Source organism: Heptranchias perlo, chromosome 32, assembly GCF_035084215.1.
Source record: "Heptranchias perlo isolate sHepPer1 chromosome 32, sHepPer1.hap1, whole genome shotgun sequence".
In the NCBI taxonomy this organism is placed as follows: Eukaryota; Metazoa; Chordata; class Chondrichthyes; order Hexanchiformes; family Hexanchidae; genus Heptranchias; species Heptranchias perlo.
In genome coordinates this window covers 17,530,951-17,556,438 of record NC_090356.1, presented here as the reverse complement: position 1 = coordinate 17,556,438, position 25,488 = coordinate 17,530,951, and the positions used below count along the sequence as shown (strand labels likewise).

Sequence of the window (25,488 nt, the reverse complement as noted above, 5' to 3'; positions counted from 1 at the left end):
ATTTAGCCTGAATGAGTGACCAGGGAGGGGGATGCAGTTAGTGACCAGATATAGTTATGGTGGAGGCCGAAAACAATAGTTTTGGTCTTCCTGATGTTTAGTTGGAGGAAATTTCTTTCTTTTCCTTTAAAAGTATCCTTAAAGCGTTTGACCATCTGTTTGATCACCTCTCTTAACCTCTACTAAGATTCAATGCCCATTCATTTCCGCCTGTGAAGCACATTCGGATGTTTTTCTATATTAAAGTGTTGTGTAAATGCAAGTTGTTTGTAAAGAGTTACAAAGAGCATTCATTGAGAGGGTTATATTTTTTTTAAAATGTAAACACGATATAAAGTGTGGGATCTGCCATCTTCTCTTTTGTTACAGGCCTTACCATAGACCTTCATATGCCAGAACGCCAAAATAAATAGGGACACCCTCAGCCTGCTCCAATATATAAACCTATCATTTTCTCAAGCTGTTGAGAGTGGTCATCTGTGTGTTTTAGTGAATTGTCTTCATGTCAACCTAAATTAAATCACTCATCTTTCAACATAAAATTGTTCATTTTTTCTCTTCAAATGCTGGGAATTAGGTCTCTCTGTGACTAGCTGCGTTGTTCAGAATCTTCAAGAGGGGGTAAATCCATTTTTGAACTGATAAATAAAATGTCTGAAGTTTGATTCCCTTGAGTGATTGGCACTATTGTGAAGCAGTTACGGGCTCCGATTCAATTAACGAACCTATTGGTGATGTGAGTAATGCTACTGTCACTCACAGACTCAATACTTTCACTTCAAGTCATTCCACCCCAAGCCAATTATGATGAGGTGTTGATACCAAGCACGGACCAGATAGCAAATCTCTGACATTCTAAGCATGTGCAATATTTTTAATTAAAAGAATTTAATGAAATTTGGTTCAGTTGTGCTGTTATCATGTGGGGAATGTTATTTAAGTTAGAGGGATCCTGAATATTTGTATTCTCCCCGTGCTTGTGCATACTCTCTCACACACACACACACATATGCACACACACACGCACAGACATGCACACAATCACAGACAGATGGATCAACAGAAAATGCCAGAAATATTCAGCAGATCAGTCTGCAGCTGCAAAGAGAAAAGACAAGCTAATGTTTCAGGTGCATCACCATCTCCCAAATGTGGGACTGCCCTCATTTGGTTCAACTTAACATCTGACTACAGCAACACTATCTCTAGTAATGGCTTCTCCTCCCACCCAAACACTATCACCTTTGGAGCTCAAGGATCTACCACCCTGTTCTTCATCTGAATGTTGGCCCTGGGCAACATTAACCACAACAATACCCAGCTCTACCTCTCCACCACCTCTCTCAACTCTTCCACTGCCTCTACTTGTCCAACAGCCATTCTTGTATGAGTCGCAAGATCACGGGGTCGATTTTAACTCGGGGCGGGATTGGTTCATGGGGGCCCCCCAAAGCGAGTGGCACACCTGGAAGTCGTCAAGGAAGTTAGGCCCGACTGATTTAATGGCCGGACCTCATTTAAATTTTTAAAATCTGTCTCCCGTCCGAATGATGTCAGGGCCGTCAGGCGGGAGCAGGAATTGGGGCGGGAGCTGGACACTGCCGGGGACCTAAAGGAATGTTCCCTGGCATAAGGTAAGTGATGGGAGTGAAGGATTGTCAAGCCGATGGCTGTTGGGGAGGTAGAGGCAAGTCTAGGGCTGGGGAGACCCAAGAAATTCTTGGTGGGGGGGAGCCTGGGGAAAGCACACGGGCTTCCTGGCGTACAAAGATTCCACATAAAAGTGCACTTTTTTTTAAACTTACCTTGGCCTCTTCGGACTCCTGCCATGGTAGAGTTGTTGGGGTTGGCTGTGCCCAGGCTTTCCAAATCTGCATTAAAATGGGATCGCAGCACCGATCACATTACTGGGCCATGACTTTTAGATTTAAATTAGGCCCTCGCCTGCCTGCAGCAGGAGCCTCAGCCAACTTTAAAGTTGAAGATAAAATGTCTCCAGATGGGAACGGTGCAGGCTAAGTGGACTTGAATGATTTTAACCCTTTCCTCGCACCATTCCCACCGGGCAGGTGGGATTAAAATCAATCCCCATGAGTTCATATTCCACCATTTGCAAGTTGTGAAATTAAATTCAATAAATCTGGTAATTTAGGGGCTAGCATCAGAAAATTACTATGAAAGCTACCAAACTATTGTAAAAACCCAACTGTTTCAAGGAGGGGAAACCTGGCACCCTTACGGGCTCTGGCCTACATGTGGTTTCAGTCCTACACTGCGGGATTGACTCTTAGTGCCTTCTGACGTGGCCTATAAACCACCCTCGCGATTGCTTCAAGAGAGCAGCTTACCACCACCACCTCAGGACAACTAGTAATGAACAAAATAAATTTTAAACCAATAGTGCACTGTGTGGCAGCAGCAAGGAAACCTAACTTGATCTTGGAATGTTAGATGGAGCACAAATCCCAAGAGGTGATAATGAGTCTGTACAAGTCACAGTAGCCACATCTGCCATACTCTGCACAGTTCTGCAGCGAGGATATCCAGACATTGGAGGCAGTGCAGAAAGGGGCAATTAAACTGATACGTATTTCAAACTATCTAAGTTATGAGGAGAGGTGAGGATATTAGGAGAGGATGAACAGCATGTGATTGTTTACTCAGAGCAAATATTATTCAAGATTTAAGATCCTTAAGGGATTCCAAGATTGCCACAAACACTAAAACCGGGTGACATGGGCTCAAACTTCAAAAAGGGAAGGTGCACAGACAGTTTAAGTTTACCTAGAGGCTGTTGAACATGTGGAACACTTAGTTAGGGACGCAGTAGAGGCAGATAGTGTTTAATGGACTGCTCAAGGAGGAAGATAGTGTTGGGAGATTTAAGGGAGAATTGGATAGATATTTGAGGGAGTGGGTGATTAAGGAGTATAAGTTTCTGGGACCAACCTGATGGACTGCAGAGCCATTTCTGGTCCTGGACTTTCCTACGTTCCTGTTCTTGAGTGCTATCCAGTAACTCCTGCTGGAAAGTCCGTCTGCGTGCGGACTTCAGGTGAAGACAAGGTCAGACTCGGTTGTGATGTCCTCCATCCTCGAATATTCTGCTGATGCTCACTGTCCCGATTTGGGGTGAGGTACTGGAGAGTGGCCAGGACCTGTGAAACCTGTACCCCAGCGAGAGTCGGCACCTTCAGGAGGAAAGAGGGGTGATAATTGGGGGGAAATAAAACCCATTTAGGAGCAATCGTTTGGTGCAAAACATAGAGTTGGTGTTGTGTTACCTACTCACAGTCCTAAACTTCTGAATCCTTTACACATTGTAATGATCGGGTATGGTAGCATAGTGGTTATGTTACTGGACTAGTAATCCAGAGGCCTGAGACATGAGTTTAAATCCCGCCATGGCAGCTGGGGAATTTAAATTCAGTTAATTAAATAAAATCTGGAATAAAAAGCTAGTATCAGTAATAGTGCCCATGAAACTACCGGATTGTTGAAAAAACCCATCTGGTTTACTCATGTCCTTTACGGAAGGAAACCTGCCCTCCTTACCCGGTGTGGTCTATATGTGACTCCAGACCCACAGCAATTCTTAACTACTCTCTGAAATGGCAGAGCAAGCCACTCAGTTATACAACCCCACTACAAAAAGTCAAAATAAGAACAAAACCAGACAACTAAGCACCGGACACGGCAAAGGCAAACCAAGCCCAAAATCCTCCTCACTAACATCTGGGGACTTGTACCAAAATTGGGAGAGCTCTCCCACAGACTAGTCAAACAACAGCCTGACATAGCCGTACTCACAGAATCATATCTTTCATCCAACATCCCAGACTCCTCCATCACCATCCCTGTCCCACCAGCAGGACAGACCCACCAGAGTTGGCGGTACAGTGATATATTCCGGACCCATGTTTGAAGTCCCATGAAGTCTCATCGCATCAGGTCAAACATGGGAAAGGAAACCTCCTGCTGATTACCACCTACCGTCCTCACTCAGCTGATGAATCAGTACTCCTCCATGTTGACCACCACTTGGATGAAGCAGTGAGGGTAGCAGGGGCACAGAATGTACTCTGGGTAGGGGACTTCAATGTCCATCACCAAGGGTGGCTCAGTAGCACCAGTACTGACCGAGCTGGCCAAGTCCTGAAGGACATAACTGCCAGACTGGGCCTGCGGCAGGTGGTGAGAGAACCAATATGAGAGAAAAACCTACTTGACCTTGTTCTCACCAATCTACCTGTCACAGATGCATCTGTCCATTGGTAGGAGTGACCACCGCACAGTCCTTGTGGAGACGAAGTCCCGTCTTTGCACTGAGGACCGTTCATTGTGTTGTGTGGCACTACCACTGTACTAAATGGGATAGATTCAGAACAGATACTAGCAGCTCAAAACTGGGCATCCATGAGGTGCTGTGGGCCATCAGCAACAGCAGAATTGTATTCCTCCACAATCTGTAACCTCATAGCCCGGCATATCCCTCACTCTACCATTACCAACAAGCCAGGGGACCAACTCTGGTTCAATGAGGAGTGTAGAAGAGCATGCCAGGAGCAACATCAGGCATGCCTAAAAATGAGGTGCCAAGCTGGTGAAGCTACAACACAGGACTACATGCATGCTAAACAGTGGAAGCAGCATGCTACAGACAGAGCTAAGCGATCCCACAACCAATGGATCAGATCAAAGTTCTGCAGTCCTGCCACATCCTGTCGTGAATGGTGGTGGACAATTAAACAACTAATGGGAGGAGGAAGCTCCGTGGACATCCCCATTCTCAATGATGGCAGAGCCCATCACGTGAATGCAAGAGACAAGGCTGAAGCGTTTGCAACCATCTTCAGCCAGAAGTGCCAAGTGGCTGATCCACCTTGGCCTCCTCCTGAGGTTCCCACCATCACAAAAGCCAGTCTTCAGCCAATTCAATTCACTCCATGTGATATCAAGAAACGGCTGAGTGCACTGGATACAGCAAAGGCTATGGGCCCCGACAACATCGTGGCTGTAGTGCTGGAGACCTGTGCTCCAGAACTAGCCGCGCCTCTAGCCAAGCTGTTCCAGTACAGCTACAACACTGGCATCTACCTGACAAAGTGGAAAATTGCCTAGGTAAGTCCTGTCCACAAGAAACAGGACAAATCTCATCCGGCCAATTACCGCCCCATCATTCTACTCTCAATCATCAGCAAAGTGATGGAAGGTGTCGTCAACAATGCTATCTAGCGGCACTTACCAATAACCTGCTCACTGATGCTCAGTTTGGGTTCCGCATGGACCACTCGGCTCCAGACCTCATTACAGCCTTGGTCCAAACATGTACAAAAAAGCTGAATTCCAGAGGTGAGGTGAGAGTGACTGCTCTTGACATCAAGGCAGCATTTGACCGAGTGTGACATCAAGGAGCCCTAGTAAAATTGAAGTCAATGGGAATCAGGGGGAAATCTCTCCAGTGGCTGGAGTCACACCCAGCACAAAAGAAGATGGTCGTGGTTGTTGGAGGCCAATCATTTCAGCCTCAGGACATCGCTGCAGGAGTTCCTCAGGGCAGTGTCCTAGGCCCCACCATCTTCAGCTGCTTCATCAATTACCTTCCCTCCATCATAAGGTCAGAAGTGGGGATGTTTGCTGATGATTGCAATGTTCAGTTCCACTCGCAACCCCTCAGATAATGAAGCAGTCCATGCCCGCAGGAGCAAGACCTGGACAACATCCAGGCTTGGGCTGATAAGTAGCAAGAAACATTCGCACCAGAGAAGTGCCAGGCAATGATCATCTCCAACAAGAGAGAGTCTAACCACCTTCCCTTGACATTCAATGGCATTACCATCACCAAATCCCCCACCATCAACATCCTGGGGGTCACCATTGACCAGAAAGGTAACTGGACCAGCCACATAAATTCTGTGGCTACAAGAGCAGAGAGGCTGGGTATTCTGCAGCAAGTGACTCACCTCCTGACTCCCCAAAGCCTTTCCACCATCTACGAGGTACAAGTCAGGAGTGCAATGGAATACTCTGCACTTGCCTGGATGAGTGCAGCTCCAACAACACTCAAGAAGCTCAACACCATCCAGGACAAAGCAGCCTGCTTGATTGGCACCCCATCCATCACCTTAAACATTCACTTCCTCCACCACTGACGCACTGTGGCTGCTGTTTGTACCATCTACAGGATGCACTGCAGCAACTCGCCAAGGCTTCTTCAACTGCACCTCCCAAACCTGCGACCTCTACCACCTAGAAGGACAAGGGCAGCCGGCGCATGGGAACAACACCACCTGCACGTTCCCCTCCAAGTCACACACCATCCCGACTTGGAAATATATCATCGTTCCTTCATTGTCGCTGGGTTAAAATCCTGGAACTCCCTACCTAACAGCACTGTGGGAGTACCTTCACCACATGGACTGCAGCAGTTCAAAAAGTCGGCTCACCACCATCTTCTCAAAGGCAATTAAGGATGGGCAATAAATGCTGGCCTTGCCAGCGACGCCCACATCCCATTAATGAATAAAAATAAGATAATTGGCTTGAAGATATTTCTGTAGCTTTCCAGAATCACTTTTACATACCCACTGTTACCATGGCACCTCAGCAATGCTTAATGGTGGTGCCATTTTCTTCAATGATCTTGTATCGCCTGATACTAATTACCATTGCAGTTTGCCCCATCATTTTAGTTTGTTCACCAAGGTGAAGGAAAGTCAATGAGAGAATCTCTGAGGGCCACAAATGACCCATGTTAATATCTCGAGAAATGAACCTGACACTTCCAATCGATGTCAACCATGTACAAAGCACCAAAATAACCTGCGATTCCAAATGAATAAAATATTCTTTATTCTGTATATTATGCAGCGACACAGATCACAGCTGCTGCTCAGTGCACACATATCTAAACAGTGCGATGGTTGCCTCTCCCAGATCCAGGATTGCAACAAATAGAAAGTGTCTGGCAGCCGCTGACTCTAATTACACAAGGCCATATTCACCATTTCACTAATGTTTCATGTAAGTTGTTTTTGATTCCACACTGAGCCATTACACCAGAACTGACTGTTGGAGATATCAGTCCATGGCCAGTCAATGGGCTTGAATGATGTTCCTTTGTGTGCTGATCAGTGTTAGCCGGGTACGGTAGCATAGTGGTTATGTTACTGGTCTAGTAATCCAGAGGCCTGGACTAAAATCCAGAGTCATGAGTTCAAATCCCGCCATGGCAGCTGGCGAATTTAAATTCAATTAATTAATTAAATTCAATTAAATAAAAATCTGGAATTAAAATACTAGTATCAGTTATGATGGCCGTGAAACGACCGGATTGTCGTAAAAACCCATCTGGTTCACTAATGTCCTTTAGGGAAGGAAGCCTGCCGCCCTTACCTGGTCTGGCCTATATGTGACTCCAGATCCACAGCAATGTGGTTGATTCTTAATTGCCCTCTGAAATGGCCTAGCAAGCCACTCAGTTGTAAAATCTCGCTACGAAAAGTCATAATAAGCACTGCAGCGGTTCAAGAAGGTGGCTCACCACCAACTTCTCGAGGGCAACTAGGGATGGGCAATAAATGCCAGCCTTGCCAGCGACGCCCACATCCCGTGAACGAATAAAAAAAAAACATGAGTCATTTAAGGGTTCATGTCCTGGTGTCATCCACCGTCATTTATCGGCATTTTTCCTGATTTTGAAAGTGAAGTGATATCCACAGGGCACTGTATACAATGAGATGCACACACAGCACTGTACACACATCATACACACAGCACTGTACAAAGCGATTATAGACACAGCACTGTACTCAGTGATAACCACAGGACATTGTATACGGCAATACCCACAAGGCATTGTATACAGTGATATCCACAAGGTATTGTATACAGTGATATCCACAAGGTACTTTATACAGTGATATCTGCATAACACTGTTCACAATGATATCCACAAGGCACTGTATAGAGTGATATCCATACTCTACTCAAAACATTGGGCACCTTTATTTAGCCTATTGCTCTTTGTTCGCCCTCCCCTCCAATTTGCTTCACCTGAAGGCATTAACTCACACCAGAATACACTTCCCAGGTGCCAACCACCCTCTGGTATTTTGCTCAAGTGGATATTCTTTATGTGTGAGTGTTGACTCCGAATGTCAGTCAGCTATTTATTCACTATGGGGGCTCTACAGCTGAGCCTCATGCTGCCCTCACACGATATCCACACATGCACTTTCCAATGAAAATCAATGGACAGTGATCGGGCAGGAACCCCACTTTTTTTCTACTCCAGCCCATGGGCACTGAGGCAAATTGTAGCACCCCTACCAGCACACCTATTGGGAAAGTTATGGGGTGACCTGATACAGGTCTTCAAAATTATGAAGGGTTATAATATGGTGAATAGTGATAGACTGTCAGTGAGATTGTAATGAGAGGGTACAAATTTAAGATTATCACAAAAATAATTAAAGGGGAGGCTAGAAAAAACATTCTTTATGCGGAGGATGGTTAGGCTATGGAATTCTCTTCCTCAAACCACTGTGGAAGCAGAATCCAGAAATTCTTTTAAAAGGGAATTAAATAGTTGCTTGAAAACTGGAGTATGGGGAGTGAGCAGGAGAACGGGATTAGACTAGGTGGCTTATCTGGGGACAAAAACATTGGTAAAGGACTGTATCTGTGATGAAACATACTATGATTCTGTAATTCTCAGATTTTCTGATTTAATAATTCAAATAGTCTAAGATTTATGATTCTAAGATTTATCATTCTATGGGCGGATCTTTCAACTTTAGTGGGGGCACAAAACGGGTGATAGTGGATCGATTTTCCATTGACTTCAATGGGAAGGAAAATTGGGCACGCTGTATAAGAGGTAGCTAGTCTGCCACCGCCCATTAAATGCTCAAGCCAAGGTTGTAAGTTCTGCCCTATGACTATCAGCTGACTCAGGTCTGTGGAGCTCACTTTGGGACCTCAGCTTTTCACCATATTTATCAATGACTTGGATGAAGGAATAAAAAGTTGTACATCAGAGTTTGCAGATGACACTGAGTTGGGAGGCACAGTAAGTAGTGTAGATTGGAGCAGCAAGTTACAAAGGGACATAGATAGATTAAGTGAGTGGGCAAATGGAGTTCAATGTGGGCAAATGTGAGGTTGTCCACTTTGGATCCAAGAAAGACAAATTGGAGCATTTTTTAAATGGTGAGAAACTAGGAACTGTAGATGAGCAAAGGGATTTGGGTATCCATGTACACAAATCACTAAAAGCTAGGAGGTACAAAAAGCAATCAAAAAGACTAATGGAATGTTGGCCTTTCTCACACGGTGGCTGGAATATAAAGGGGAGGAAGTTATGCTTCAGTTGAATAAAGCCTTGGTCAGACCCCATCTGGAGCACTGCGTTCAGTTTTGGGCACCGCACCTCAGTAAGGATATATTACCCTTGGAGGGGTGCAGCGCAGATTCATCTGGATGATACCGGGACAGGTTGCAGAATCATGGCTTGTGTTCCCTTGAGTTTAGAAGATTAAGGGGCGATCTAATCGAGGTGTTTAAAATGATAAAAGGATTTGATAGGGATGAACCAGGAGGGAAATCAGAAAGCACTTATTCACCCAAAGTAGAAATCTGGAATTCTCTCCCCCAAAAGACTGCGGATGCTGGGTCAATTGAAGCTTTCAAGACTGAGAGCGATAGATTTTTGTTAGGTAAGGATATCCAGGAAATGGAGCAAAAGCTGGTAAATGGAGTTGAGGTACAGATCAGCCACGATCTAATTGGATGGTGGAACAGGCTCGAAGGGCTGAATGGCCTCCGCCTGTTCCGATGTGCTCAGTTCCTTACCCAATTGAAGCATGGGGTTAGAGGTCCAGACGATAATTTTCATAAATTTCTGGGGCCATGTGTTGATATTACATCATATATGAATAAGACATAAACCACCAGCAGAGAAATCCCACAACTCTTCGCTTACAGGCTATTCCTGTAAATGGTGCAGATTAGAAAGGGTTAACAAGAAATCCACACACTTTTAAGTAGCCAGGTAAAACTGCAGGCGGGATAGTCACTGCTGTTGTGCGAAATTCAGCCACCCGCACCTCACGATGTTTCTCATCTTCTGTCTTAATTTGCTGTGTCCTGTCGCTACCACCAGTGGATAGAATCCCACAAATCCCGAGGCAGAGAACCTGGCGATAATTAGCATGTAGCGTGTCGAGGAGCTACCCCTAAAATTATAATAATTCACTGAAAATACATGCGTGCCCCAACAAAAAATAAACAGCAAAATCAGGTACAGGATGGTCTTGGCTGCTTTCCATTCAGTACTGATGCGGTTGCTGGTGAAGCAGGCATCGCGGGTTTTCCTGTAGTGCTTGTAGAGAAATAACAAGGTGCCAGTGTTTGTGAATATCATTATGCTAATTGGAATTGCTTCGTGTATTATGACAGAGATCATTGTGTATGTAAGACTGCTGATTTCATTCGGAAATGTCCACACACAGCCGAGTAAAGGTCTGATAGTGCTACTGATGACCATTAAGTTATTGGTGCTGTTATTCTGTATGTTGGAAGAGTACACCAGGGCAAAGCTTGAATAGACCAGGCTCAGAGCCCACTCCACTAGCATGGCCAGCACAACCCTCCTCTTCTCACTTAACCTTTCTAACATGCTGCGGTGTGTTCTGATTGTGACAAAGTGGTACAGGCTTAGACTCAGGGTGACCCAGATACTTCCTGACCTCAGCCAGGTCCAGATGAACATCATAAACTTGCAGCCCCCGTCAGAGAAAGAGACGGTGATTCCAGCGTCGAATGTCAGAAGCAAGGTGTTCCTCGTCAGGGAAAGCAGCAAGTTTGCTGCCGCGATGTTCATCAGAATGAGGTCGGATGAGGCGAGGTAATGGTTTTCTCGGGTGGTGTCGGCAGCAATCCATATAACCAGAGAGTTTCCCAGAATCCCACAGCATACAAGCAAACCATATATAAAAACTTGCACAGGATGCTCCGCCATGTCACACCAGCACCGTATCTACCGAGAGTCACTGAAATGACACAGACATTGCAAAGAATTAGTATAACAGTCTTAAAGAGGAAATAACCCTCCGAGACCCTTAAAAATTAAATACTGAAAAGAAATCTGATCAACTTCTTTTTGGGGGGATTTTTTTGTCTATTCTTCATTATTGTTCTTGGAATAGTGAATTCTGAAGGTATCTGATACCCATTTCCTGTCTCATACTAAGTCCTGCTCAGCTATCATGCTTGCCCTTGTCAAATCCCACTGGCTCTCTGTCTCCAATATATTGGTTTTAAAACGCATGGCCTTGTTTACAAATCCCTCCGTGGCCTCCCCCATCCTATGTGTCTGCTCGCATCCTCACTTCTTCTAGCTCTGTTCTACCGTGAAGCCCCTCTCCATCTTTGATGGCATGGTCTTCAGCCATCATGACCCCATACCCCCTCCCTTAAACTCCTCCACCTCATTACCTTTCTCCCTCTCTCCCCGCCTATAAAAACTTCCTTAAAACCTACCTCTTTGACCTCACTTCTGCCAGCTCCCCGACATCTCTTACTCCTGTTCAAAGCAACACATTGTCATGGGCAGTTTTGCTATGTTAACAACAAGTTGTATTTATATAGCAACTTTAACATAGTAAAATGTCCAAGATGCTTCACAGGACAAAATTCATCAGACAAAAATTGACACCAAGCCAAAGATGGAGGCATTAGGATAGGTGATCAAAAGCTTAGTCAGAGGTTGATCTGAAGGAGCGTCTTAAAGGAGGAGAGAGGTGGAGAGGTTTCGAGAGGGAATTCCAGAGCTTAGGGCCTAAATGTTTGAAGGCAAGGTCGCCAATGGGGGGGTGAAGGAAGTGGGGAATGCACAAGAGGCCAGATTTGGAAGAATGCAGAGTTCTTGGAGGGTTGTAGGGCAGGAAGAGGTTACAGAGATTGGGAATTTTAAAACCAAGGGGTTGCTGGACCGGGAGCCAATGTAGGTCAACGAGAAGAGGGGTGACAGGTGAATGTGACGTAGTGCAAGTTAGGATAGAGGCAGCAGAGTCTTGGATGAGCTTAAGTTTATGGAAGGTGGAAGATCGCAGGCTGGCCAGGAGATGCTGTAATGCTCTGATTTTCATCTGTTGTTCCATAAATGAGTGCAATTGAGCTATAAGATTGTAAATATGAGCGGAGATGGGTTACATATGGCACATATTCTGGTCAAGTTAACATAAAGCTGCTTGTTGCACAATTTCACAGTACAACATGGCATCACCATGCAGCATCTTGGTGGAGGAAAGCAATGAACACTAGTAAGGAGATAAGACAGGAGGCTGAAGATGCAGCTGCTGAACTACCTTCTCCAGTTATTCGTATTCTCATTGAGAAGACCATCTCCTTAATTACACATCCAAACTATTGACTCAACAGTCCTCCTGACATCTCTATCAGGCTCTCAACAAAGATCCAGCACCATAACAGTATCCAGCACATATGAGGCTAGATACGAAAAAAAATCTTTTAACTTCCCCTTCTATTGATAATTCTGAGTCGATGTCTCCTTGTTACTGATATCACCAACTTGTCGAAACCATCTTTCACTGTTTACCCTCTTAAAGCCTTTCATAATTTTGAAAACCTCGATTAGCTCCCCCATAACCTTCATAGTGCCCCAATTTTTTGAGCTTTGCTTCAATACTGTAACCTCTCTATTCATATCATTCCAATGAACCTTGATTAACTGACACTGACTCTTCCTAATTGACCCAGGCTGATTGTCCCCGATTATCACTGACTCTCCCTGATCAACCCATGCTGACTTTTCCACATTAGCCTTGTTTACCCTCCTCGGTTGCCCCTGTTGAAATTACCCGATGCTAGCTCTTCCCGATTACCCTATGCTTACGTTCCCTAATTACCACATGCTAACTGTCCCTGAATAATCCATACTGACTCCCCTTGATTAGTCTTTGCCCTTCACTTATTTCATCATTTGGTTGCCCCTGTATTTTTTCACCAAATTTTCTCTCTTCCTCCTCTCCTAAAGGCACCGGGTATGGTTCACAACACACGAATTTCCCACTGGTACCTCACCCAAGAGACCATTCTTCATGAGCCTACACAGTGAGTGTTGGTAGGTTATTCAATAGAGGAGGGCATCACAGGCAAGAAAGATTATGGTGAGAATAAATAAAGTGAATTGCAATGGAGGTAATTCTGTGATCATGCACTCATGTTGGGGGAGCTGTCCTTGGAGGGGCATGAGCTAGAGATGGGGCCTGATTGTATCCCTGACTCTTCGATCTGTGTCCCTTGTTCCCTACTGGAAGCACATGATCACGGAACTAGACCGTTTTATTGATGTGATTAAGGGCTGTTGTATAATTCAAATAGTTAGAGTTGATACAAAGTAAGAGCTTTTATGAGTGGCCAGGGAATGGTGGACACATTCGTAGTCAGAAAGCAGCTGGCTAGCAGTGACTACAACATGGTAAAGTTTGAAGTAAGAGTTACAATAGAAATAGAGAGAAGTGCAACTAAGAATTTTAACTTCAGGAAGGCAGACATTGAAGGGATAAGGAAGGAGCAAAGAATGACAGATTGTTACACACTGTTAGTTGGGATACTACAGACTGTAAATTATAACAGATTCCTATAATCCATTCCCTCTAACATAATCCTTTGACAGACTTCTAGAATGGACTCCCTGTACAGACTCATGTTGCAGACTGCTAAAGCAGATACCTATAACAATTTTTCCCCCATTTTTCTTGTCCAGTATGACCCAAAAAATTCCCAGGTATTCTAAACCTGAACTTGAGCTGTCCATTTTGATTACCATCAGGTAATCTTTAACATAGGCAGATGCACCCTCTTCCATTTGTTTCCCTTCAGAATAATCTATACTCTTGTGAATTTACCCCATGGTCCATAACCTCAGACCAAGTCTTTGTGATTCCATTACATTGTAGTTCCCTTCTGCTGTAGTTTGCAATTCTGCAAGCTGACATTCCAAATGGATTTCCTCAAATGGGCACAAGGTCCATTGTGGGACAGCCTATCAATATAACAGAGTACAGAGCTGACTAGAGTAAGTGCTGTGCCTCATCATATTTACCAAGTACGCTGAGGATGTCTATGCGATGACACTTTTTTCTCCACTCGATTCCTTCAATCCAACATTGGATGCCTGAAAGCAAACATGGGTGTTTGACAGGACTCCTGGTTTCAGGACCCTAGATCTAACAATGCATGAAGTTAGCTCAGGGAGGGAGGTATTATTCAGTCATTGCCTTCCTTAACAGGACCCTTCAGAAACCTTCATTAATAGTAACTAAGAATGGGTGACTTTCACCGAATTCATCTGAGCAAAGACATCTAATCACGGAAAGGAAACAATAAAACAGACACCTTACCTCATCGGTTGAGATTTTACTTTGTCACTGTGAGTTTCCTCAGTAAATTTTCGAAGGGCAGAAGTCACTGTAGGTGAGATGAGGGAGAAATGCTCATCATGCTTATCTCTTTCTGCCAATTTCACAAAGGCATTAAATTCCATTTAAAATAAATCTTTGTAAAATAGTAATATCCTCAGTTACAATAGAAATAGAGAGGAGTACAACTAAGAATTTTAACTTCAGGAAGGCAGACATTGAAGGGATAAGGAAGGAGCAAAGAATGACAGATTGTTATACACTGTTAGTTGGGGTACAACAGACTGTAAATTATGACAGATTCCTTTGACAGACTCCTAGAACGGACTCCCTGTACAGACTCGTGTTGCAGACTGCTAAAGTAGATGTGTTCATCCAGTAATATCATCAACAGTGATTTCCAGCTTGTAATTTCACTATTTTTTCTGCCTGGAGTTTTTAACCAGTTTTTAACTGAGCAATCTGCCTTTTGTTAAACTATGCTTTAGAAGTGACTTGTCAGAAAAGCTAAATAATACACAGCTCATTTGCTGGTTAATGCCTTTTGGTGCAGCCCTGTCAGATATATTGCATTTAAGCTCATATTGTAAACTATACACAGCTCTCACCTTTGTCTTTTTTCTCTTCAAGGAAATGATTGTGATTAAAATTATAGAATCCGAGTCCAGTGTAGCTGTGATGGAGGTTGAGAGCAGTATGTGAATAAACATTTCAGAATTATGTACCAATAGCTGAATGCCCATGAGGGATTCCCTTCTATAATGCAGCCATGCATACTTGATAGACCAATTAATTAATGTGTTAGTATTACTGACACAGCAAACAACATTAAGCAAATATGTTCATTGTCCCACTGCTCTGAAGTTAGTGCAAAAACTATCATCCAAAGTGCTTCTGCTGGCTTAGTGGGTAAATGCAGCACTCGGGGTGGGCACGAGGCCATCACTGTCTAGATTAATCTGTTCTATATTTATAGACAAATTTGGGTTCAAACATCAAATCAGTAGACTGAATTATTATAAAGTGAGCGAGTATAATCCAGTCGGAGAAAATTAAACAGAAGAATATCAAAGAATTGTCTCTTCTTCAGGCCTCACTTCCCTAGGAATTGCCAGACTTTTCCTCCTAGGGAAGACAAGGTCAGATATGAATCATTAAGCAGCTTTATTTCACAGACAGAAAGTGAATATACAGAGTAACAGTCATGATCAGACTCACTTAATTCAATCAGTACCACTTGTCTTTGCATAATAATACAAAATAATGAATACACTACACTTCCCCACATCAGTGGGTCATCTTGCTTGCCTTAAACAAAATAACTTCTAACTATCTTTCAGCATTCTAACCTTCTGAGTCTGGTGAAAGCTTACCCTAGCAACTTTCTGATTAAAAACCTGACTGTTAGTGAGTGTTTTTGTCCTTATTTTTATCTCCTTATGTTCACAACCAGAGGCGAATGTTTATGCCAGTCAGCCCCTGCCAGGCGCCTGGGACCAGGGCCTTCCCAACACAATAGGTGAAAGGTTTTAATCAATTACTGAGATAGGTTAATGAACTGCTTATTGTCTTTGGGGGAACAACTTCAATGCCTTGCTCATTATCGTAAACAATTTTACAACACCAAGTTATAGTCCAGCAATTTTATTTTATTTAAAATAAAATTGCTGGACTATAACTTGGTGTTGTAAAATTGTTTACAATTGTCAACCCCAGTCCATCACCGGCATCTCCACATCTTGCTCATTATCATTTTAGCCATCTTTCATCTCGGGGCTTTTTAAAACTTGTGTAAATACACAGTGCTTTTAAAACAGAATGTTTAAATGTGACTCTTTTCCAAATCCTTTCCATGGAAAAATGATCAAAAATTCCAAAACATAACATTTCCCCTCCTGGGAATGGCCAAACTCCTTCTCCTAAGACTGCTGTCCATTTAGATTTATTGATTTGTTTGGGGTCTCTTCTACAAAGATTGTTGATTATTTGCAATGTTGGTGCATGGTCTTCCTGACTTCCCTCCGGTGGCAGCCAAGTCAAAACTTCTGAATGATTTGGAACTGTCCATTACACTCCTGGTAAATTCTAATAGAAATAGCAAAACACCCAAAGGATTGACACAATCACTTATAAAATGTTCTATACAATTAGGAATGTTTATGGAAGAGGCCAGAATAATTACATAAAGAAAGAAAGACTTGCGTTTATATAGCGCCTTTCAAGACCTCAGGATGTTCCAAAGCACTTCACAGTCAATGAAATACTTTTGAAATGCAGTTACGGTTGTAATGTAGGAAACGCAGCAGTCAATTTGTGGACAGCAAGGCCTCACAATCAGGAGTGTGATAAGAACATAAGAACATAAGAAATAGGAGCAGGAGGAGGCCAATCGGCCCCTTGAGCCTGCTCCGCCATTCAATAAGATCATGGCTGATCTGATCCCAACCACAAATCTAAAGAACACAAGAAGTAGGAGCAGGAACCAGCCACACAGCCCCTGGGCCCTCTCCGCCACCCACAGGGCATTGACCGATCCGAACTCAGCTTCATGTCCAATTTCCTGCCCGCTCCCCATAACCCCTAATTCCCTTTACTTCTAGAAAACTGTCTATTTCTGTTTTAAATTTATCTAATGATGTAGCTTCCACAGCTTCCTGGGGCAGCAAATTCCACAGACCTACCACCCTCTGAGTGAAGAAGTTTCTCCTCATCTCAGTTTTGAAAGAGCAGCCCCTTATTCTAAGATTATGCCCCCTAGTTCTAGTTTCACCCATCTTTGGGAACATCCTTACTGCATCAACCCGATCAAGCCCCTTCACAATCTTATATGTTTCAATAAGATCGCCTCTCATTCTTCTGAACTCCAATGAGTAGAGTCCCAATCTACTCAACCTCTCCTCATATGTCCGCCCCCTCATCCCCGGGATTAACCGAGTGAACCTTCTTTGTACTGCCTCGAGAGCAAGTATGTCTTTTCTTAAGTGTGGACACCAAAACTGTATGCAGTATTCCAGGTGCGGTCTCACCAATACCTTATATAACTGCAGCAATACCTCCCTGTTTTTATATTCTATCCCCCTAGCAATAAAAGCCAACATTCCGTTGGCTTTCTTGATCACCTGCTGCACCTGCATACCAACTTTTTGATTTTCTTGCACTAGGACCCCCAGATCCCTTTGTACTGCAGTACTTTCCAGTCTCTCGCCATTAAGAAAATAACTTGCTCTCTGATTTTTCCTGCCAAAGTGCATAACCTCACATTTTCCAATATTATATTGCATCTGCCAAATCTCCGCCCACTCACCCAGCCTGTCTATATCCCCTTGCAGGTTTTTTTATGTCCTCCTCACTCTCTACTTTCCCTCCCACCTTTGTATCATCTGCAAATTTTGATATGTTGCACTCGGTCCCCTCCTCCAAATCGTTAATATAGATTGTAAAGAGTTGGGGACCCAGCACCGACCCCTGTGGAACACCACTGGTTACTGGTTGCCAGTCCGAAAATGAACCATTTATCCCAACTCTCTGCTTCCTGTTCGATAACCAATCCTCCACCCATGCCAGAATATTACCCCCAATCCCGTGATTTTTTATCTTAAGTAATAATCTTTTATGTGGCACCTTGTCGAATGCCTTCTGGAAGTCTAAATACACTATGTCCACTGGTTCCCCTTTATCCACCCTGTACGTTATATCCTCAAAGAACTCAAGCAAATTTGTCAGACATGACTTCCCCTTCATAAAGCCATGCTGACTTTGTCCTATTAAATTATGCTTATCTAAATGTTCCGTTACTGTCTCCTTAATAATAGACTCCAAAATTTTACCCACCACAGATGTTAGGCTAACTGGCCTATAATTTCCAGCCTTCTGCCTACTACCCTTTTTAAATAACGGTGTTACATTAGCAGTTTTCCAATCTGCCGGGACCTCTCCTGAGTCCAGGGAATTTTGGAAAACTATCACCAAAGCATCCACAATCCCTACAGCCACTTCCCTCAAGACCCTAGGATGGAAGCCATCAGGTCCAGGGGATTTATCCGCTTTGAGTCCCATTATTTTACTGAGTACCATCTCCTGAGTGATTTTAATCGTATTTAGCTCCTCCCCCCGTAGAGTCCCCTGTTTGTCCAGTGTTGGGATATTCTTAGTGTCCTCTACTGTAAAGACTGAAACAAAATATTTGTTCAGCATTTTTGCCATCTCCATGTTTCCCACCATTAATTTCCCGGTCTCATCCTCTAAGGGACCGACGTTTGCCTTAGCCACCCTTTTTCTTTTTATATAACTATAGAAACTCTTGCTATCTGTTTTTATATTTTTTGTTAATTTCTTTTCATAATCTAACTTCCCTTTCTTAATCAATCCTTTAGTTACTTTTTGCTGTCTTTTGAAGAATTCCCAATCTTCTATCCTCCCACTAAGTTTGGCTACCTTATATGTCCTTGTTTTTAGTCGGATACTATCCTTGATTTCTTTACTTAGCCACGGATGGCTGTCATTTCTTTTACACCCTTTTTTCCTCAGTGGAATATATTTATTTTGAAAGTTGTAAAATAACTCCCTAAATGAACACCACTGCTCATGTACCGTCTTACCCTTTAATCTATTTTCCCAGTCCACTTTAATCAATTCCACTCTCATACCATCATATTCTCCTTTATTCAAGCTCAGTACACTTGTTTGAGAATCAACCTTCTCACCCTCTAATTGGATATGGAATTCAACCATGTTGTGGTCGCTCGTTCCAAGGGGATCCTTAACTAGGACATTATTAATTAATCCTGACTCATTACACAGGACCAGGTCCAAGGTTGCCTGCCCCCTTGTAGGATCAGTTACATACTGCTCAAGAAATCCATCCCTGATGCACTCAATGAACTCTTCCTCAAGGCTTCTCTGCCCAATTTGATTTGTCCAGTTAATATGATAATTAAAATCCCCCATAATTATAGCTGTTCCCTTATTACATGCCCCGACTATTTCCTGATTAATACTTCTTCCAGCAGAGTTGCAACTATTAGGAGGCCTATATACTACGCCCACTAATGTTTTTTTCCCCTTATTATTCCTTATCTCCACCCAAACTGTTTCATTATCTTGATGCTTTGTCCCAATATCATTTATCTGTATTACAGTGATTCCTTCCTTTATTAACATAGCCACCCCACCTCCCCTTCCTTCCTGCCTGTCCTTCCTGATTGTTAAATACCCTGGCATATTTAATTCCCAGTCGTTGTCACCCTGCAGCCATGTTTCTGTAATGGCCACAAGATCATACCCTTACGTAGTTATTTGTGCCGTTAACTCGTCCATTTTGTTACGAATGCTACGTGCATTCAGATAAAGAACTTTCAAATCTGTTTTGTGACGCTTAGTTCCTGCTTTTTCCTTTTTTAACACTTTACCTATTACTCCATACCTTCTGTCCCTTCCTGTTACGCTTTCCTCTGTCTCCCTGCTCAGGTTCCCAACCCCCTGCCACTTTAGTTTAAACCCTCCCCAACAGCACTAGCAAACACTCCTCCTAGGACAGCGGTCCCGGCCCTGCCCAGGTGCAGACCGTCCGGTTTGTACTGGTCCCACCTCCCCCAGAACCGTTTCCAGTGTCCCAGGAATTTGAATCCCTCCCCCTTGCACCATTCCTCTAGCCACGTATTCATTTGAAATATCCTCCTATTTCTACTCTGACTAGCACGTGGCACTGGCAGCAATCCTGAGATTACTACCTTTGAGGTCCTATTTTTTAATTTACCTCCTAACTCCCTATATTCTGCTTTTAGGACCTCATCCCCTTTTTTACCTATATCGTTGGTGCCTATGTGCACCACGACAGCTGGCTGTTCGCCGTCCCCCTCCAAAATGTTCTGTAGCCGCTCCGAGACGTCCTTGATCCTTGCACCAGGGAGGCAACACACCATCCTGGAGTCTCGGTTGCGGCCGCAGAAACGCCTGTCTATTCCCCTTACAATTGAGTCCCCTATCACTATAGCTCTTTCACTCTTTTTCCTCCCAGCTTGTGCAGCAGAGCTACCCGTGGTGCCAGGAAGTTGGCTGCTGCTGCCTTCCCCTGATAAGTCATCCCCCCCAACAGCATCCAAAGTGGCATATCTGTTTGAGAGGGGGATGGCCACAGGGGACCCCTGCACTACCTGCCTGCACCTCTTACTCTTCCTGGTGGTCACCCATTCACTTCCTGCCTGTATACCCTTTACCTGCGGTGTGACCAACTCGCTAAACGTGCTATCCACGAGTTTCTCTGCATCGCGGATGCTCCACAGTGAGTCCACCCGCAGCTCCAGCTCCGAGATACGATCGGTCAGTAGCTGCAGGTGGACACACTTCCCGCACACATGGTCGGCAGGGACACTGGTAGTGTCCATGACTTCCCACATCTTGCAGGAGGGGCATATCACGGGTGCGAGGTCTGCTGCCATGACTTGCCTTAGCTTAGTTACCCCTTTTAAATTACGTTGAAATTAGAAAATGTTAACTATACTAGGGACCTAGGTTCACTAAAAAAAACACTATCTGCTATAAAACCTGCAGACCTTCCCTTTCTTATTACTTTACTTACAGTAAAATGGTAGAAATACTCACCTGAACCTACTCACCAATCAGCTGCCTCCCCTGTGCCGCGTCACTTTCTGACTGGTGACGTCACCCCGAACTCTGCCGCTGGTCTCAGAGTCTCGCTCTCAGAGTAAGCTCTGGTCTCGCTCTTTACCACCGCTCACCGACTGAACTCCCGCTCTCTCCGCGCTGTTTATATCCCCGCTCTGGTCTCGCTCTTTACCACCGCTCACCGACTGAACTCCCGCTCTCTCCGCGCTGTTTATATCCCCGCTCTGGTCTCGCTCTTTACCGCCGCTCACCGACTGAACTCCCGCTCTCTCCGCGCTGTTTATATCCCCGCTCTGGTCTCGCTCTGTGCCGCCGCTCACCGACTGAACTCCCGCTCTCTCTGCGCTGTTTATATCCCCGCTCTGGTCTCGCTCTTTACCGCAGCCTGCTTGATTGGCACCCCATCCACCACCCTAAACATTCACTCCCTTCACCATCAGCGCACAGTGGCTGCAGCGTGTACCATCCACAGGATGCACTGCAGCAACTCGCCAAGGCTTCTTTGACAGCATCTCCCAAACCCACGACCTCTACCACCTAGAAGGACAAGGGCAGCAGGCACGTGGGAACAACACCACCTGCACATTCCCCTCCAAGTCACACACCATCCCGACTTGGAAATATATCGCCGTTCCTTCATCGTCGCTGGGTCAAAATCCTGACACTCCCTACCTAACAGCACTGTGGGAGAACCTTCACCACACGGTTCAAGAAGGCGGCTCACCACCACCTTCTCAAGGGCAATTAGGGATGGGCAATAAATGCTGGCGTTGCCAGCGATGCTCACATCCCATGAACGAATTTTAAAAAATGACCAGATAATCTGTTTGAATGATGTTGGTTGAGGGATAAATATTGGCCAGGACACCAGCGAGAACACCTCTGCACTTCTTTGAAATAGGGCCATGGGATCTTTTACGCCCACCTGAGAGAGCAGATGGGGCCTCAGTTTAACGTCTCATCCGAAGGACGGCACCCCTGACTGCAATGCAGCACTCCATTAGTGCTGCATTGCAGTTACATGCAAAATGTTAGTTCATGACAAGTCTAGGTTGTATAAAATGATCAGGTCTGTAGCAGTAAAGTAAAATGTCTTTGCTCCCAATCATTGAAAATATCTAGCTGTTCAATAAACTCTTCTCAGTTGGAAGAAACTAACCAAATTCAGAGGCCAGTATAATGCCCTGTCTGCCCCACCACAGCACCAAAAAATTGTGTAATAGGAGCTCCCTGTTTGTAGGCTGCACATTTGCCGCTGGGTATAGCACTGGTAAGTATAATGTACAGACGCATACTGCAAATATTAAGGAATTGTAATGGGAACTATAATTGGGATCCAGTCTGTGCTTTACGTGACCTGGGAACAGTTGAGGTTAATATTGGTTACCAAAAATGGTAGTATTCCCATCCCCAGCATTAACATCCTTCATCCTGACAAGCACAAAAATGCATCAAAAATAGATCAGTTCACAACTATGTGATCTTTCTCTTCGAAAATGTTTATTTTCCTTATGCTCTCAAAAAGGGAAATCTGACTAATGATTTGTATTATAAATTCCTTAATGATCCTGAACTTGACATTAACCCACACCTTGGCTTGGACTGAATCCCTGCACAATGACACAGTCCTGCAGTTTTTCTATCACTGTCTGTGTAACGAAGCAGGAACATCACAGCTGTTCTTTTCAATTTTTTATTCACTCAATAAATCTTCCAACTGTGCCCTGTCTCATTCTACAAATTAAATGTACAGAAACAGACACAACCCAGCGTGGACTTTCATCAGATCCTCACAAAGGAAAAAAACATCAGTCCATCAACAGAAGCACTTTTGCAGAACAACTGCGTAGCCGTGCCAACTTTCTACAGTAAACAAGGCTTTTGAACTAATAGTTAGAAAAGCAACTGTAAATGCTGTAAATACACAGCAGGTTTGTCAGCATCTGCAAAAAGACAGGGTAATGCTTCAAATCTGCACTCACTGGACTGTGACCTCAATACCAAACACCAAACCTTCATTTCCCAGACTAGGGTTCCAATTTCGATATGTTCCTCACCTTCACATAGTCCATCTCTAACTCTTCCCTTCTCATTCTGGACTTCTCTCTGTTTATCTCTGACAAAAAGCTTTCCACAGACACTTTTTACAAGCCTACAACTATCTAGATTGCACTCCTTCCCAGATGCTTCCTGCAGAGACTCTATCCCTTGTTCCCTGTTTCTCCATCAACATTGTATTTGCTTTGATGAGTACACTTTTCATATTAGAGCTTCTGAAATATTCTTTTTCCCTTTGGCCATGGGAGAACAGGGCCTTTGACCATGCCTGGCCCATTCCCCATGTCTCCGTTCTCCCCTCCTCTTGCAATGTGGATGGATCTCCCTTGTCCTCACCTTTCACCCCACTAGATTCCCAATTTGTAAAATCATTTTCATCACTTCTGTCACTGCTACGACACCGCAAACACTTTCAACTTCAGGAAGAATTGTACCCGCTGGGTTGCACTTGTTCATTCTTCCATTACCCCAAATTCCAGCTGTCCTTCCTCTAACATTTTCTTTGCACCCATAGGAGTTGCAACACCTGTTCATTCACTATTCCTTCCATGTGAGACAGCAATTTCTGTGCACTTCATCCAGTCTAACATGCTACATCCACTGCTCGTGGTGTGATCTCCTCAAGGCTGTGGAGACCAAACGCCAGGGGAAGGAGTTCCCAACTATAATTTTAGCTGGTGGGGATGTGCAGCAGGTCTGCCGGCACCTGGGAGGAGGGGAGGCAGACTGATGTTTCTAGTGTAGACCATCCATCAGAATAGAATTCTGGTGGGGAGTCCACACCAGGTGTGCATTTCTCTTTTTTTCAGGTGCTGGCGGACTGGCTGCATGTTTCTAGAATGTTCTGTTTTTATTTCAGATTTCCAGCATTTACAGTTTTTTTTCTGTTCATTTTTCATGTTCTTGCTTTTTTAGTGTGTGTATCTTTCCCATACCTTTATCACCTATTTTTGTTCTCTTAGTGCTTTTTTTCCAGTGTTTCGCTGAAATGATCTCTGTATATCATCCACCAGTCTTTTACCACTTTCCAGCTTTTCATAAAAACCTATTTACAGGTCACTTAGCCCAGTAATTCCTCTCTGTGAGTCAGAATTCCTGAATCTGCCCGTTGTTCTCTTCCCCCTCTTTATTTTGTTCAGTCCTATTATCTTCCAGTTTCCAGTTCTGACATGAGGCCTATACTTGGAACTTTAACAGACGCTGACAGACAAGCTGTGTATTTGCAGAATTTTGTGTTAGGTGCTTGAAGTAACCGGCAAAGATTTTCCGCTCCTGGCTTCCTATTGTAGTGGTGTAAAACAGGCAGCTGAGAGCTGAAAATGGACAAAAGTACCCCACCAGAAATCTGGCATAACTAACGCAGTTTCCAGTAGGCGTGACTTGTGATGGAGGAAGTGCCCACCTTAAACAGGCAAACGCTTCATTTAAATAAGAATTTGGGGCCATATCTGTTTTACACACCATTTCCCACCATTCTGATACCCAGGACATCAGCTGTTTATCATGCCCATGTGACATCGGGGGCCTTCCCATAATGAGATTGGAGTACCCAAACGGCAGTTCGGACATTAAACACTTGTTTGAAATGGATGCTTCAGAAAAGGTCTGGAGAGGAATATGGGGTGGGGTAAAGGTTTAGCTGCTGGTTGTCCCTCTCCCTAATATGGCCACCCTTCATTTCTGAGCCTTTTTTCTTCAACCTTCAATGCCCCAGTCCAACAAGGGGACTTGTGCCCAGCAGCTGTACGGCAATAAAAATGGTATCGATGTTCGAGCAGCTAGCAGCCCTTCACTAGCTGCCAGCCTCTGACATTCCAGTCTCTGCCCCACTAGTGTCCCAGCGTCTCATGCGCTACACACTGAGAATGCCACCAAAATACATAAATGAACTGTCCTTGTATTATTTCAGCAGAAGCACCAGTCCTAGCGGTACTACGCAGAGACCACATCATCAGTCTAAATATGTTGGCCTTACTTCATGGAAAGGTAAAGAGGATTGAGTTTTACACTGGGCCATTACACTGTGCTTAAAATTAAACTGGGCAGTCTCAACCTAGGTACTAGGATATATGAATCCACAGCATCAAGCAAACTAGATTTCAGCATTATTCTTACTTAGAGCACAGGGTGGCTGGGGTGGGAAATAGAATTGTGGCATTGGGGCAGTTGGGGTGTTCTTCAAAGTTTCGGTTGGATCATGTTATTGAACATAGGAACATAGGAAACATAGGAACATAGGAAACATAGGAACATAGGAACAGGAGTAGGCCATTCAGCCCCTCGTGCCTGCTCCGCCATTTGATAAGATCATGGCTGATCTGTAATCTAACTCCATATACCTGCCTTTGGCCCATATCCC

The 25,488-nt window shown here is 44.2% G+C and overlaps 1 protein-coding gene across 1 annotated transcript; it reads right to left on the bottom strand.

Annotated features, from left to right (window-relative positions):
* Positions 1–10,075: 10,075 nt before the first annotated feature.
* LOC137300791 (olfactory receptor class A-like protein 4) lies at positions 10,076–11,023 on the bottom strand. Its single transcript, XM_067970051.1, has one exon. It carries the CDS (start codon positions 11,021–11,023, stop codon positions 10,076–10,078), a length of 948 nt encoding a protein of 315 aa, XP_067826152.1.
* Between the last annotated feature and the right edge of the window lie 14,465 nt (positions 11,024–25,488).